The sequence below is a fragment of the Homarus americanus genome, unplaced genomic scaffold, assembly GCF_018991925.1.
Source record: "Homarus americanus isolate GMGI-L3 unplaced genomic scaffold, GMGI_Hamer_2.0 scaffold54443, whole genome shotgun sequence".
In the NCBI taxonomy this organism is placed as follows: domain Eukaryota; kingdom Metazoa; phylum Arthropoda; class Malacostraca; order Decapoda; family Nephropidae; genus Homarus; species Homarus americanus.
The window spans coordinates 6,367,262-6,385,399 of NW_024750852.1; the positions used below are offsets into that span (position 1 = coordinate 6,367,262).

At 42.2% G+C, this 18,138-nt stretch overlaps 1 protein-coding gene across 5 annotated transcripts in view; it reads right to left on the reverse strand.

The window, feature by feature from the left end:
* Positions 1-18,138, reverse strand: part of LOC121854314 — a 66,131-nt gene that overhangs the window by 12,098 nt on the left and 35,895 nt on the right. For all 5 annotated transcript variants that reach the window (XM_042348910.1, XM_042348906.1, XM_042348909.1 and 2 more), the window contains exon 3: positions 115-223. In XM_042348910.1, the coding sequence (XP_042204844.1) occupies positions 115-223 (109 nt within the window). The remainder of the gene's footprint in view (positions 1-114; positions 224-18,138) is intronic.

Consider the following 18,138-nt stretch of genomic DNA (forward strand, 5'->3'; position numbering starts at 1 on the left):
CCCCTAGGAAGGACACTCACAAATACTGTAATGTACTGTATCCTACTGTATGGACTACCTCAGGCTTACATCTGGTACAAACTAGGGTGTGGTGAGGACAGTGCTCAGACTAACCTTGATTTCATTGAGGTTGAGGACAGGGAGGTACTGCTGGCGGGTGTAGGTCTTGCTCCAGTCGATGGGTAGGATGTTGCCGAAATTGCCCGTGATTGTCCACCACATCCTGAAAGAGAAGCAATATGATATTAATACTGTATTCTTTACCTGTGGCATAAATTTTCTTTTCGTGATATATAAGCCTTCAGAAAAAACTACTACCCAGTACTCTTCACAACTATCATAGTACTGTATGTTTTAAGACTAAATACAGTACAGTACATTAGTGTGCTGCTTTATTAGCCAATAATGATATTTCTGTAGTTCCAACTCCAGTTATATACAGTACTAAGCATTTCTTCTCGGCCTCTAATTATGCCAGACATCTCTGGTCCGGAATTCTTGTCTGGCACAAGTTTAGTTTGCCTTTACTGTATCTATATTACAGGGTACAGTACCTATCCTAAAAATAAACACCCTGTATTGCTTGTCATATTTCGTTTTTTTTATTATTGCAGTTTCACTCCCAATTGGGTTAGAGCAATTTTGTGTTCACCAGAAGTTATATCCCAGTTAATATACGACTGGTGATCGTCAGTGGTCCGGTAACTATGGGGGGGGTGTTTTTAGACACAGTTTTGTATGTTGATTCCTTTCACTTCTATTAATTTTCTTGGCCAAATGCTTAGCTTTCTAGGCATTTTCTTGTGTAAATGGTTAGTTTTCTAGATGCAGGCGAGTTAAGATATAGGATAGGATAGGATAGGTTAGGTTAGGTTAAGTTAGGTTATCTTTGATATGGTTAGATTAGCTTTTAGGATCACAATATTCTGGTAGTGGAGCTGTAGAGGATGGAAGGAGGGAGGAGAGGCGGGGGGGAGGGGGTAGGAAAATATTTAAGTTGCACAACGAAGACACGTTGTAGATCATGAGATACAGTTATACAATGAATGACATCAGCAAGAATAAGAGTTATACTGGTATACTTATCATTGGTTACAAGAACTAAACTGACAGATTGTAAGGTTCAAATTGGCAGAGAGGGTGGTAAATAAAAAAACTATATATAACATTAAGTATGGATATGTGAGCAGTATAGGGGGTATGAGGCCGCTGACAATATGCTGTGTGTGAAATCTTGGATGATGGCCTCGGCTCAGGCGTGTAGTGCCGAGTCACCCTAGATTAAAAGGCACACAAGTTAATTCACGCTAGGCTGTAATTCACAGCATGTCGATTTAAGCACATCATATAATTCATACCTTCCTGATGCCACCAACCCTGTGATTATATATTAATTATTAAATATAATTTAAATCTCCGCTTAAGGCAGAAGTGGCAGGGCCAATGGTCAGATCATATTTTATCTCGGATTATACAGTACTGTAGTTTAATAAAAACTGCATTTCATTGTAACACAAACGCCTGGCTTAGACCGTAATTTGGAACTGAAGTTCGATAAAAGTATATAATGTTAACAGGATAAGTATTTTTTCTTTGACCATCATGCAAACCACAACCTAGTTACATCAACCATTCTATAGTTATTTCCTCAATGATCATATCCACTTACTCTCAAAGTTGACCATACTATAGAGACTACAAGTAAGCAACACCTCGGTACCAGGCCCCTGGCTACTACTTTCAACTGAAAGTCAAGGGTAATGAATAAATAATAATAATCAACCGCGAGCTCTCCCTGCTCTTTCGCCCCTCACCTGACACTTGCCCCCGCAAAAACATATTTTCTGAGCAAGTGTTATTTCCTTGTCCTGCTGTCTTCACGGTCACATCATTATTAATTGCGTTCCTTCATCATTCTCACTAAAATAACCACAAGCATTATCACTTGGCATAAAAGTTATTACTTTCAAAATACGTTGGGCAGGTGTGACGTACTGTACCTTGTAACATACAACTGTTATGATGGCCTAGAAGTTAGAACAAGGACTAAAAACAGTCTCTTATCCTTGGTCTAGAAGACCATCACCTAGAGCAAGATACAGCATCTTATCTCTATCTAGAATAGACGAAATTTTTTTTTGCATACTTGATATCAACGAAATTCAAAATCTGCCCATAACCATTAACGAGACTGAAGTGAAAGGATTCTCTAAGCAGCCAGGCAAAATTATCATCTCATTCAACCCCCAACTGTGTCATACTCGCCTGAAGAGAAGGTCAAACTAAACCGAACCAGTTTAAGTAGGCCATACTTTAACGATACACCAAAAAAATCCTAAGTTAGTTCCTGTTAAATGTTATTTATGTCTGAGTTAGGTAATAATGGTCAGAGAAAAAACAATTACTGTATGAGTGAAGAGCTGCAAATGCGATTCACTTGCGGTATACTGTATATTAATCTCAGCAGCCTGCACTGAAGGCCATTTCCTCCTCTCACCGACCAGTACAATTGTCTGTGAAGACAAAGGCACTGAAGGAAAGCAGTACAGTACAATTTATATTAGACTGGAGTCTAGAGGTGTACAAACATGTACTGTAAGCTGTCAAAGGGACAAACAAGGCCTGCTTATTTGACGATTTTAACCAAAACTTTCGTAGAGAAAAAAGAATCTTTCATTTTGGGGGAAAGTTCATCTATGTAACAAATTTAAGCATATACATGTATATGTACCCTTTAGCACCAAAGTCTGGAACAGGCTCAATATAACTCGAACTAAAAGTTTCCCGGCAGTAAGAACCTTCGAGTACATAATTATGCCGGGGTGACAAATGAACCTCCCTTTATTAATCGATTGGGTAAACTGCAAAGGAAATTAACACACTATAACCAAAGAATAAATAGAGAAAAGATAGATAAAAGATAATAGGAAAGAGAGTAACATGTGCAAAACACGCAGGCCTGCCTGACGTACACCCGCCAAGCATTAGCATAACGAGTGGTAATGAGTGGCAATGAGAGACCATGAGTCTTCCTCGACCAGACTAGTGACTACACACCTCGTCCTCCACCACTCATGCATTATTCACTCTTCCACGTCTTAAATGGTCCTTCCAGAGCCTAATTACACTATCAATCTCCACTGTGTTTCAGTGTTAAAATTTCTTCTTGCCGATGCTAATCTGGATTTAATGAACTTTCTTTAAGATTTGTTCCACGTATAGGACCTACATCTGAAAACATTGATTTGTATTAAGGTATTTATTACTAATACTGCACATTCCTTTCTCTCAGGGTCCCAATACAGTGTATTCAACGTTAAGCATTAGATCTAATTGAGTATTTATAGTGTTTTTGCCATATTTTATACATACGAGATTAAAAATTAGAATTTATATACAGCATACAACTTCGTTTCTTGTTTTCGTGATGCATTTATCGAGATCTTTTCTACCGCAGATTTTAAATCAAGTATCCTCAAATTCTGATTTGGCCTCTTAGGTTATCAGTCTGATGATCGCTATACTCGTACCCAAAGGGAAACAATGGACGAATAAAATCATTCATCAACTGCATTGTTTGTCTCTCTTAAATCAATTCCCAACGACAAACCTTTCTGAGATCTCTCATACTACCCTTCTCTTAGTGCCTAATGTCGCCTAATTCCCTACGAGCGTGATATGTCGGCCCTATTAGGGATAACCATGCGACAGTTATAATATCTCTTGTTTTAACTATAGCAGTAAAATCATCAGATCGTGAAGACAGATTCAAATACTTATGAAGGGCGTAAATAGACATCAATTACCCCCAAGTGGTAGCTCCAAGTATGAAAATTTGTCTAGGTCATATTTCACATCCTAGCCTGCACCTCATTTTCAGTAAGATATAAAATGGAAAAGTTAAGTATTAAACTGCACAGCGAGGCGATGTGGGAAATTACCAACTAATTAATATTTTAACATCAAATTAACCTCAGCATTTAGCTAAATGATAAAAATGCCGCTACACAAGATTCTTTAGACTACTAAAATGCCATGAGACCAGGTAATGGAAGGGGTTACATTGGGTTGTGAGGCGGGGGCACAGCTGGGGGTGTCATTACTGATAGCACAGGTTGTCTTATTTAAATTTATTCAGGCATTAACAGGATGCCACCTAAATGGTGACAATGTTTGACGTTTACTGGTCACATTGTTAGAGACTTTACAGGTTAGTAAAATTTGTCTCCAACCAAGTGTTCATTGGTAAAATATATTTCACGAGTTTCATAAGTACAAAGCACGATATAGTATTCAACATTTACACATACTGTACATTTACTTACAGTTTTTAAGCACAGTAGACATTCGTAAATTAGCTACACAATTTATATCTTTCACATAATTACTGTTCCATTGTACACAGCAACACGGACATTTTCTTTTCCCGATGTTCCTCGTCGACAAAAAAAAAATAAATACAAAATCCGATTCATCTTTCCAGTTGACCATTAAAAGGTACCGAAGTCATATATTTGATGTTCTCTATTTCATTCACAAGATAAGTTGAATAAGGAGACATTTAAAGCCCATTTCAAATACTGATTGCGTTAAAGTGCTTATGCGGATTAAATAATTGTTGGTCGTATTTTTTGTCATACGAAAGGGAAGCTACGAAAATGTTTAAAAGGGTGAATATCTACCTAACAATTTATATTTTAGTAAAAAAAATCGGTTATGCATGATAATCGTTCACGTTTGTAAATATGAATAATATTTGAACATAATGGTAAATAACAGTTTACACAATCAACAACTTATACACTAAATTCTCGTTAAATCTAAATGGCAACAAGCAATACACTAATACTTAAGTTAATCTGCTGCGACAGTAAATTTAATTACTTGACCCAGGTGGTCATCCATGGAGACTGGCCCACCGTAAATAGGTTTGAGGCCAGTAATCGAATGAGTGGAGGCTGGGAGTGGCGGTGTGTCGGGGATAGTCTATGCCACAAATTATTGATGAATTACACAGGCCGGTCATTTCCCTCTTGTTCCTTACGAGAAGAATCTTAATACGTGAGGTTAGGTTTGCTTCGGCAGTTTGAACATACGGGCGCTTTTCTTGGATGTGCAGGGGCAGATCCAGGAATATCAAAAGGGGTGTCCAAGAAGTTTTGGGTGAGGGTAAATGGCGAGCACAGTGAGCCCACCCAATTTTGAAGCCATGTGCCCTTGATAATAGGAGATATTCTGAGGTCAATCGTAATTACTTTTTACTATACAAAAATGCCTGAGTACAATACTGCATTAAAGAAAAAGTATTGCAGTTTTTTTTATGCAAATGGGGTCCGGACCCCCAGGATCCGCCCTGTGTGTGTGTGTGTGTGTGGGGGACGGTTCCGGCCAGGTTAAATTCTGCAGGCTAAAGCATACTTTCAGAAACCCATCACCTACACAGAACTTAGTAAATGGAAAAAATATATTCCAAAACGCAGATTTCAGAAATGTTTCACCAGCCACAAATGCCAAGGAACCAGCAACATCTACCACCTCACCCTCCACTCGGGCCTCGGTCCCCCCCTTTCCTACAATTTCTCAGCGGCCGCCGTAAAATGTCACTTGAGTCGCGTTTAACGATCGCCTCGACACCAGGATCTATAAAAACTGATACATAAGCTGACTTTTTAAAGCAAACGAAGATTACGTATGGCGTTTAAAATTATTTGGTAATACGAATTGTTATTTATATTATTTTGCGGTGTAGACTCTAGAGATTAGTGTTTTGCAATATCCCAGGTGGATCTGAAACTAAAAGGCGACAACAATCGCGCCCGGCGGCCATAACAAACCACGCTGGGCTGGACGTCATGGCATCTATGGAATCTTTACCTCGTCAGCCATCATAATAAACATTCTATTGGTGATTCTTCGTCTCATAAAATTTCGTCAGTAATCTTAAGTGGGTGGGCAGAATGATATTATAAGAACTTGGAGACTGATTAGTGGCTAGTGAGTGTGGTGGATCGGTTTACTTGGGCGTAAATGGCTAACGTCACACGTGGTTTATACTGTGGGAGGTACTCCTGCAGTTTTTATATCCCAATTTCACTCATGTCCCTCCCAGGCATCCACACCCTGTCTCACCTACACGAGGGTCTCTATCCACCATGTGTGTTCTTTGTCTTAACTCCCATGTCCTTTCCTGCTTCCGTACTGTTTTTTACATGTATTGTACCTTCTATGCTCACGTGTCCTCCCACACTTGTCATAGTCCAACAACAGAATCCAGCGAGTGTGGCTGGCTGGTGGTGTGAGGGGGACATCCTCTCAAGTCTATAGAGAGTTGAGTTAGAATCCTCTTCCCCCACGACGCAGAGCCCCACTATCAAATTATTCGCCCAAACTCTCCCTAATATAAAATAATAGCGGCTATCTTCGGCTCTCAGAGAGAGAGAGAGAGAGAGAGAGAGAGAGAGAGAGAGAGAGAGAGAGAGAGAGAGAGAGCTCCTCGACCATTAAATGAATTCCACGCAGGTGTTCTCCTTTTAGGTAGCTTACAGATGACTTTGTACACTAAGACGCAGTTGGCATGGAAAGTTTTGTGTTAAGTCCAATGTATTTACATATAAGCACCAAACACAAGCGAGTTAGGAGTTAAATTATGAATCAATATTTCACACGAGTGTCCAGGACATCAACTAGTTCCAGCTTGGCTCCTCACCCGACCCATTCGCACATTTTATCATGGCTAGTTGTCCAGGACAGAAGACTCTCTGGAGATATATCGGTTCCTGAAGTTGACAGTATATTTCACAAAACAAAATGGTAACAATACGGTATATCATCACCATCATAACTCTCGTCACCTGAACGTGAGTTTTCACTGGCATTCCTTCATACACGGTACTCTATTGCCGAGGCTGGTGCGATGAATGACCAAGATATTTCATAGTTCAGCGACTTTAAGCAAGGGGGTCAGGCTGGGCAACAACCTCCCTCCTACCCAACGCCCCTGATGACGCCGGCAGCCACACCTGCATATAGCCACCCCCAATGGGATGGTGCCGCCCACGGAGTCGGAAATGAGCAGCGCGCACCACTTCCTGAGAGAAGGTCTGGTAATGGCACCAGCGGGAGGCGGCCGCCAACACCTACACAAATCTCCTGATGGAGGTGAAGGAGAGGAAGAGAGAAAGAGAAGAGGGTACAAGGAGAGGGGAAAGGAAGACACATAAGGAACAAAAACAAGAACATAAGGGTACGAAACTGATACATGATTATTTTTGTTAGAAAAAGGTACCTGCATATTACTGGTATTATCTAAATACATAATTTTATCAAAAGTTTCTGAGTCGCGCCACAGAAACGAAACTCAGACTGATATGGATGACGCCCCCCCCCTCCTCTAGATACCCCACAGCTGTCTTGGCCAGAGAATTGAATTGAAACAGTTTATTTAGCCAGAAAAACACAGATACAGAGTGGATAATAATAATAATAACATGGCTGAGCCAGTTGAGAACCTGAGCTCTCCTGTAGGCACCTGATATATACTATACATTTATCTCAAGGAAGTATTATGTAATATTTAGTAACATCTGAAATAGTACAATAGCATGGTGGTAATAAGAACATCTCATAATGTTACCACGGTTATCACTTCAATATTTATTTATTCCATTTATTTATTATTATTATTATTTTTTATTACAGTGTATAAGTACGTATATACATAAATTACAGTGGAATTGAAAAACATAAGTATAATGGGGAAGCAGTACAACATGGGTTGTATAGTATTAAGGTTGAACAAGAGCACAGGGCTGTCAGGATTACAGTATGTCTAGTTGGCAAATATATTTATTGCAATGGTAATTTCTTATCTATTTACATGATAATTTCCGATAAAACGGTTTTGATGGTACAATAAAAGCAGGTTCTGTAAATACAGTAGGTATTACAAGAAATATTAATACTTACACAATAGATATTTTTTAAGAGATGATTTAAAGGAAGGTCACCACGCTCCAGTAACCCCCCCCCCCATACTATCCACCAGTTTAAACTCAAGACAGAACAGCAACATCAAAACAGCAAGGTAAGAGAGGGGTAAACTAGACCTCACCTGTCATTCTACTCTCCGCCGAACCCCCTGGCAGGATTCGAACCAAGTGGCCAAATAAAGCATGAAGGTCGGCCGAGGGTAAAATAATCCTTGGCTTACAGCAACGTCCCGATGGTTTTTGTGATGGAGCTATTCTGAGAAGGTTTAAATTTTCATATATGGCATCACAAGCGTGTATGAGTAAAAAAAGGGGGGGGGGGTTACGTACTAAAATATGACATCTTGTCCCAGAGTTCACCGCGTTTTGTGCCGTTGTGCTTCGACTGTTTTGGTCTGCCTCTCTCAGTCTTAGTCCATATATGACATGGGCTATGATTTGGGCAGTGACTCACACGCTCATCCCGACAACTTCCCGCCACCGCCAATTACGAGGGCCGGGAAGCCCTCTGAGGGTCCAGGTCTACGTTCTCTCGTACGATATTACTCATATGCAAAGAATTAAGAATTTACTTAACTGGTCTATTCAACTTAAAAGTCCCCAAATAATACTATTAATAAAATTGTAAGTTACACAGACTATTTTAACAAGTTAGTTAAAGTATTGAAATAATTAAGGTAAGAAGACTTTTGGAAAACATTATCTGTCGGTTGGTGTTAAGTGAACGCATTCAAATAACAGTAGTCTCTCAGTGTAATTTTAGTGTTACTTTTGGAGGCTAATTTCCTGTTTTAGCTCAAGTCTCAGGTTTTCAGTTAAGAGGAATATTCCAACCATGAACCCAGAGCTGTGGTGAGGGCTAATGCAAACCTCCTTCATGAATGCCGGATGACTTCATCAGTAGCGTCCCGGCTAACACTTCCCCTCGGGCTGGACCTGGGTGTGTGAGCCCTATGGCGCCTGCTCATGTTGAAACGACTCCACATAAGTTCTATCTAACATACGACACATGGCGTCAACTGCAATCGGTAGTAGCCAAAATTATACATGGAGTTGAAGCGACTGATTAGCTCTCGTTTCTCAAATATATTTATGGCCAATGAAAAGATTAGGGAATAAAAACTGTTCTTTGACTAGTAACGTAGGTTTCTTTTACTTTGTATTTCATTAACACATTCTTTGAAGTTATTTCTATTAATTTAAAGCATAAAACTATCGACTTGAATCAATCATCTTTCATTTACCACAACTGATCAGCATTTTTCGATTTTGAGGCAAAGTCCTGTTATTGGGTCGTATGTTAAACTTTTGCCCAATTGGATTAAAGATATCTAACCGACTGACTCGCTCTTGTTAGTGCTTAAAGACGGTCCCCACCATGGCTCCGACACTGTACTGTACCGCCACGGGAAGGGTAAATATCGAAGAATCTGTTGTTGGCTAATTACTGTAATTCCCGGCCGCACTACTTCACACACATGGGTTTATATACCACCCCCCCCATCCCCGCCCCGCCCCGCACACACCCATTTTTTCCCAATACCATCTCCAGTCGTGACGTCACTGTGACACCCAAAACGGGGCAGTGAGCGGCCACATCCTCCCTGTGTATACAAAGCTGGTAATACAGTTTCTCTCCTGTGTGTACATCACTGCTAAAACATCTCCCCCTGTGTATATAACCCCACAAATACCGTGCCCATCCATGTGTATATAAGCACAAGTCAAACATTCCCGGCATGCGTGTGTGTGTGTGTGCGTGTGTGTGTGTGTGTTAGTACCACTCTTAAATGCCACGGCTAGTTAGACCAAGCTTCTTTATCACACTAGTAACTTCAAAACACAAACACACATAAAACACGAAAAAAACTGATCAATCAAAATACGGTAGCCTAGCGGTGAGTGGGGCTGACGTCACACAACCGCACCACCACCTCAGAAAAGCTCTCTACCTGAGTGACGTCACGCTGTCAATATAACTTCAACATGGCAGGAAACATCTGTGGTCTTCGGATCTGACTCAGGATTGAATCTCACACGACAACCATTGTTGATTTCACGAGTATTGAATTTACTAACGCCCAAAATACGGGGTCAGTCTATATATCTATGCAGTATATAAATATTTTACTTCAGGTAACAAACAACAACTGACTCAAACCTCCGACGCGGCACAGCAGATAAAATCTCTCAAACGGCCACAAAAATCAACAGAGACCGAGATGACTGGCAGGTTGAGTTTATATATCTTTGTTGTGGTTCTTAGTTGTCAGACAAGAGTGGTGGTGCTTACACTAAGACGCCTTGACGACCTCACGCTGCGACAGATGGCGGAGAGCTTCAACACGGCTCTAGCCTCCCCACACACCCGTTAGTAGAAAAAACAACTTGGCTCTTGTTTCCTCAATAATATGTAATATAAAAATGTCCTCGTAACTGGTGTCGTCTTAGGACATAAAGGAGTGGACGGCTGAAGCACCATACTCCAGCGAGGTTACCTTAACTACACCTTAACTACACACGTTCTCTTAAATACCAGTCAAGGGAAAACACTGATGTAGAGAACCCTAGTGAATCGAGAGAGAGAGAGAGAGAGAGAGAGAGAGAGAGAGAGAGAGAGAGAGAGAGAGGCTAACATGAATTTTTCAGCCTGATATAAACAAGTGTGTGTGATCACCTCCAGCCTTGGCCGTGTAAAGCCAGACATCTTCAGGGAAATCCTCCCGTTGTAACTATAATGAACGCCAATGTGCGTTGTATATCACATACACTGAACACACAATAGATATTTGCTGTATAAAATGCATGTTGCAATAGTTAAATAATCACAGATATAATACAAATATGGTGAGATACCATAATATACAGTATAGAATATGTATAACACAAGGTCGACCATGAACTTGCCATCTGCTGCGTGAAATCGCACTTGGAAAAATAAACATTTCCTGGCGTGGGGAAAAACTGAGGCCAGGAAAATCTGCCTCTGGACTGAGTAAACGCAGTCTTGTTGGTTCATACACATACGATTCACAAGATATGTCAACAGCAATGTACAGGTCTAACACCGAGACAAACAAACACACACTCTCTCAAGCTACCCAGAGTACAGCAGTCTTCAGGTGTGTGGCCCGGTAATTAAGCAGCGTGCAGCCTCGTAAACAAGAGGTGGCGGTTCCCTACAGCTGAGGCACACTGGTTCACTGTCCACAAGCTCGAACCCCCAATTTAACCTAATTTGTAATTATCTAACCTAACCTAACCTACCCATCTAACCTAACCCATATACCTCTCTAATCTGGCCTAATTTAGTACCAGTACCTACCTATATAACCTAACATAACTTAACCTAACATGAGATATATGATATTTCCAAGACACTGTTGAATCCATGACGATAGACCGTTCAGGAGACGATAACTCCAAAGCCCCAGACTACTTACTTATTAAGCTTTAATAACTATGATATCCATATAAGCAACTAATAAAAATCCTCACAATATTTACATCAAACGTCAAACCACAACACGGAAGCTAAGCCGAATGACCTCTACAATGTTATCAATCCAACTTAAATAAAAATATGAAAGTAGGATTTAAGGAGACGACTTCGTGCTCAAGAGAGACTACACGCCCTAATAGAAAGTCCTAGTTATTACGCTGGGACTAATCAGAGCGTGGGATCGGTGTCACTATATAGCCTCAGGCCATGTAACCTTGCACTCAACTGGAAATATATACAAGTACAGTAGTTTTATTACACCAGGCGCATTAGACACAGGCTCGTGTTGCAACATATGCGATAAAGACGATTACATCCCACTTGGACGATTCCCATTTGGACGATCGTCTGTTTTATGCGTTTTAACCTAACCTGATCATTTAACTAAGATGGTAAAAATCGCAGAACACAGACGATCGTGGGATAACACCATAAAGACAGCCTCATACTAAACCAAAGTATACGCATGTAAGACGACTCTCACTCCAGCTGCCGCGACAAACAGCCTCGTGTTGGAGCATATGACTGTAAGGCAAACTCGCATTAACACAAAGACAGACTCTTGTTACAGTAAACGCGACAAAAATAGCTCAATCACAACGTCTACTACCAGCGCCTTCACACCATACCGGGACCACCAGCATGCAGGCGAGTTTGTGCACCACAGCCTACGGCAGGGTTCACCACAGACTAGCACCAGACGCTGCCATGATGACCCACCACCGCGGGGCCCAACACCATCACCACACAACGTCGAACCCCATCACCGCAGGGCCTCACACACCGTCATTACCGTCTCGCCGCCCCTGTTTGTGACCGCACTCCATACATGGCCTCATTTAATCGAATGTGACCACGCTGGGCGACTACTGGCGGCGAAGAGGGGCTAGAGGCGGTAGTGTTAGTGGTAGAGGGATTTCTGCTGTTCATACAGTTCCGTAAGATCCACTATGCATTATCACACTTCCATGAAAACTCGAAACAATCTTAATAAACGTACTAAATATACTTCATGATTCAATTTAGGTTGGGGTATAATAGTAAATATTAGATAATAAGGAAACACCTTTCTAAATAATGTGTATTAATCTCACTAAAATTTAGCATCATTCGAATCCCTTTAATTCTCAGTTTCAAGATTTCGTGCGCACATTTTTTAAGGATACCCAACACAATGGTTACACACAAGCACACGACACAGACTGGCTATCACGTTACTCGTTATCATGCAAATATGTCTGCCGCAAGAACTTCCTCTTGTCTCGTGATGCCCATTCATGTACTCCAAATATTCCATGTTGGCAAAGCACAATGTTTCTTTTGTTGGTAATCTGAATGGCTCGTAGAAACTGAAGGGAACACTGTGAGGGTGATGCCTTAGTAAACAAGATGATTACACCCCCATTAATCGCTCGTACAGTAGCTCAGCGCATCAGATTATGTAAAACACTTTGATTATGATGACTGCCCCTGGTGGTAATCCTCTGAGTACTATGACAACCTTTCGCATATGAGAATTTAATTTCATAGCTCGAGAACAGATCGTTAATTGCTGCTAACTGTGCTTGTACTTGGTGACGAACAGATACAACCCAAGGTGGCTACTGTGCTTGTAACACACATGAAATACAAGCAATACATTCAACTTATAATTACCCAACAATAATAAGACTCACAAAAAAATGGACGGCCGTGGCTTTTAAGTACAAGTGTCGAAATGATTGGCACAGGGAACACACGCAGCCAGAGCTCAATTGAACAGATGAGAGAAGGAAAAGAGAAGAGACGATAAATAGTCGCTATGGTTATACTACAAATGAGCAAAAACTCAAGTTGGGGAAAAACCACGACAGGGGCTGGCGAATGCGGGCTATTTCCTGTTTTCTCCACTCACCTAAAAGGCGGTGAAGAAGAATGGTGGTGTGGTAATGAGAGAGAGCGCTGAGAAAAGGAAAAATAAACTGCACATCTGGGTAGAGAGAGAGAGAGAGAGAGAGAGAGAGAGAGAGAGAGACATACTGTACTGGAGCACAAGCGTTTCCTGGGTGCTGCGTTACATAACCATATACAGTGATTCATTGTATTAGCGCCTAAGTTGATACTACAACCCACAGTGACAGACGCCTAACACACACACACTAACAACCACAGTAACAGAAGCCTTAACTTAAGTCATCAACCAGTTAAGATATATTCATCATGTGGTCCTTTTGAGAATCTGGACTGAGGCCGCTACCAGGAACGTGTAGTAATCATAGTCTTGGCAAACCCCGGCGGCTACAACTCCTACTAAACAAGTCTGGGAGGTCAGGCGATATAGGGGATGCACATTTATGGAGTGCAAGTAATTAAGTCAATATAAACTTCTTACGTTATTATTCAAACGTTTTTGTGATGATGTCTCGTCCGGGGGTTTATGGTCTATTGTATTGTACCATTTACATACAGAGTGAGAGATAAATTCGGTATGTAAAGTGAATTATTGTAAAACAGTCGGTATTTCAGATTTGTCAGGCTGCCGATTCTTGTGGGCACAGATATGATATCCTCGTAACTAAACATGTAATTTGCTCATTACACTTTCGGGGGAGATAATTAACTGGTTATTAATTTGAAGGCATATTTGTTTTCAAGAACTAAAGTACAGCTTATTGTATTAGCTAACTCCTAGTCTGCCAGAGAACGTGTGGTAAGACCTCATAAGAGGCGCGTCACAAAAACAGTGTGTCAATGAGTTGCACTTCTTCGCAAAATTAAAGTTCTCTCCCTCTCAAACGGGAGAAGCATAACAAATTAACGAAGATAACTGAGAACTAACACAAGAGGAAAGTGTCAGTTTAATATTTATGTACGGAAGGCCAGTTGCTACACACATCGATTAGTTTGCACTATAATTTTATCGACTACAATACACCTACATGTTTCCGTGTTGTCGGTTTAATTATTTTGTAACTATAGCAACTAGCTATCTGATTCTTTTCTCTGGTGTTAATTTTTCTACCATGTTCGTTAATTTGTTATTATTCTCTCTGCTAAAAACAAAACAAAAGAGAATGTTAATTTTCTGTATTGCGCTATGATACACCCTGCACTGTACACTGGGGGCAGGATGTTGGTGCCTCTTGACGGGGATAAGCAGGAAGCGCGGGCCACATGCTGCAACACAACGCCCTTCCCACACTGCCTTTCCCTCCCATGGTACTGCCTCGCTCTCCTCCCTCCCATGGTACTGCCTCGCTCTCCTCCCTCCCATGGTACTGCCTCGCTCTCCTCCCTCCCATGGTACTGCCTCGCCCTCCTCCCTCCCATGGTGCTGCCTCACCTTCCTCCCTCCCATGGGGCTGCCTCGCCCTCCTCCCTCCCATGGTGCTGCCTCACCTTCCTCCCTCCCATGGTGCTAACACGCTCTCTTCCGTCGTCCCTTTCTCTTCCATTCTGTCCCATCATGTCCTGTTCTCTGTAGTTCAGACCCGTCTTGTTGCCTAAAATTCTATTCCACATAAACTTGTTTCTTTCCATCACGTCTCCTACTGTTCCAGGTTATCCCGTTCCATTCTAACCCCCCTTTACCCCGTTCCGTCCTGCCCCAACATAACTCCTTCCCGCTCTATACAACCCTGCCCCACCCCCACCCGTTATCACCCCCGCCCCTTGTCACCCCCCTACCCGTGTTAACTACCTCACAGCATCCTACTAGGTCCTGGGTGCCTCTACTATCTGGTCCCATCATCCCTGGAGGTACTTCCCGCAACTCCTTTCGACCTTGAGTTCACTGTCACGGTGCCACCATCGTGTGAGTGACCACCAGTGATTGCGAAGGATTGAGTGACCATCAGAGATTGTGAGGGCGAGTGACCACTAGTGATGGTGAGAGATTGAGTGACCACCAGTGATTATGAGTGATTTCCAGTGATTGCGAGGGTGTGAGTGACCAGGATGTATGTGTGTGACGGAGAGAAGGGAGGCAGGACGGGAAAAGGAGGAAGAGGGAGGTGCAACAAAAGCCATCACCTTCACCAGCCGTATACTGTGACCCATAAACACTCCTCACGTCAGTTCACGTCAGTTCACCCCCAGGTCCTCCCCCCTCCCCATATACACTTTCAAGGTCAATAACCCTTCAAACATAATCAATTTTAACTTAATATCATATTTAACTAAATTTAATAGACTTAGTTCCCTTCCTTATATTAACATAACAGCCATTTATACAAAAAGTCTCTGGTACTTCATTTCTTTTATAAACATCACTAAACCCAAAATTTAAACGTTATTCAGAACACTTCGAGCTGTAAACATTCCTTAAACTCTTCCTTCTCTTGACTATGGTAAACTACCACACAAGGCGGTGCTGGACGTATAAAAACTAAAGTATGTCACCCATGTACACACTTCTACTGTCGTCTGGAGGCACCAACTCCCTCTGGGCCACACCTATTATACGCCTCCCTGTCCTCCTCCATCTTGCTCTCCCACATTTCGTCCTGTTCTGTTTAGTTTAGTCCCGTTCCATTTTGTTCACCCCTTCCCTCCCCGTTCCTTCCTGCCCGCTATTTTTCCTTCTTTCTCTGTCTTCTGCAACAGTCAACTCTTCCAGTCTTTCATTCCAATATCCCGTTCCAATCCACCCCACTCTGTACCTACTGTTGATGCAAGACAGTGAGAGCGACGGCGGCGGTGGTGAGGCTGGCGGTCACACGAGGCTAGTGCACCAGGGTGGTGTTTTAAGGGGCTCAGGTGTCCTCCTCCTACCCCGCCTCCTCCTCCTCCTCTCTCGTCTTCCATCACCTGAAACGATACCCCCTCCCCCTCCCCCACATCACTTGACGAGGGTCTTGGGTGCACCTGACACAAGGCTCCACTATAATGAACCAGAACGTCTGTGTGACACCGTTTTACAGAATCACCAAGAACAACAACCTCTCATGACGTGGCTCGACACTAGTGACATGAACTCCAGCATCACGGTCTCCAGGCTGTGGTTCTTGCTAACCTCCACACCCTGGTATTCTGGGGAGGGACGAGAGTGGGCTGATACCAACCCTCATTACCTCCTCCCCCAGTATCGAGGACAGGTAGGCGCCAGGTAAAACTATCAGACTCCGCTAACCTTCTGGGCCTTCATCAATCCCTACACCTGTCAACCAAACATCACCACAAGTACTCGTTGTCACACACCTGTTTTAGAGAAGAGGAAGCCACACCTGCCTGTAGCCGCCACGCCCCTCTGACCCCGAGTTAGAGGAGGTAGTGAGTGACCAGAGGCTGACTGGTGAGGCATGAATGACCGGTAGACAACACATAACTCCCACACAGGGACGCAAACTGAGGAAATCCTGAGTGACGCACACCACTATACCCTGACTACCCCTGCCTGCACCTCCCCAGGCCCGTGCTGGTACTGGTGACCACGGCGTTATGTGATGGTCGCCAGTGTGAACCATTAGGGAGAGTTATTGGCGGGGTTTAGTTATCCAAGTATCCGCCTTTCACGTCCCGACTCAAAGATATTTTTACAAGTGAGGGAAGTTCTTAAGTCACCCTTGTTAAACACTGTACAAGAAAATTTTCACTCCTATATACAATTAATCACTTCTCCCTTCACCTGTGTATCGATTATAAATATACATTGACAAACATTATTACGGTAAGGCAGGAAGACGACCTACGGGACCCCAGGAAACTGATCAAATTCCGATAATTAATCAATAACTTAAAATGTCTGCCGTTCATCAGCACACAATTCACAATTATACATAAATATAGAGTATAAATATAAATCTATGATAATTTGGTACTGATTCACACAAAAAAATATCTACATAAACAAATACAAATGTTTATATTTACGTACAGAGAACGTGAGTCACCTGGGAGGGCGGTTGGGAGGAAAGCTGTTTTATGGGTTCCTTGCCCTTGTTGCCATATTTATCAACGGTGTCCGGGGGGAAAGTTACATGAAAAACATAGGGTATAAACATATCATTCAAATGGCCTAAATAAGGTTTGGGTTAAGTTAGGGTGGGTTAAGGTTAAGTTAGATTACGTTAAGGTTAGGTCTGTGATTTTCCTGTGACCTTTCTTCCTACATTCTTATCAACATCAAAGGAAGGACAGAGTTGTTAAGGAAAACTATCCTCCGCCGTCATCAGGTCTGGGGGCACAGGAGCGGTGTGACAGGTGACGTAGACTGTTAAGCTTTCAACAAGTATTAAGGAAAGTTCTCAGATGAATACCAGTCATGGACGGAATACTTTAGGATATTACAGCACATCCAAGTAATTCATTTCGTCTGGTCAAAATAAACTAGACTCTCATATGACGAATATTTCCATCAATGCTACACTAACACTCTGAAGAAGACCACCCCATGATTATTCCAGACCATGTCCCCCGTGCGTCATCCGGGGGCAACAAACGTTCACTGATGACCAAAACAAAAATAAAGTCGCCTACAAGTTACGCTCCAAGTGGCCCTCGAGACAAGAGTCAAGTAGCCTAGCCCCTCCAACCAGGCTCTCGACTCCACTGGCAATGAACAGTGATAGTACCCTCAGTATCAAGACCTGACCGAATTACTCAGAATAGGCAAATTGTACTTAAGTTTTGCCAGTAAATTTAAACTAAAACTATCCCCACTGGCCCAGC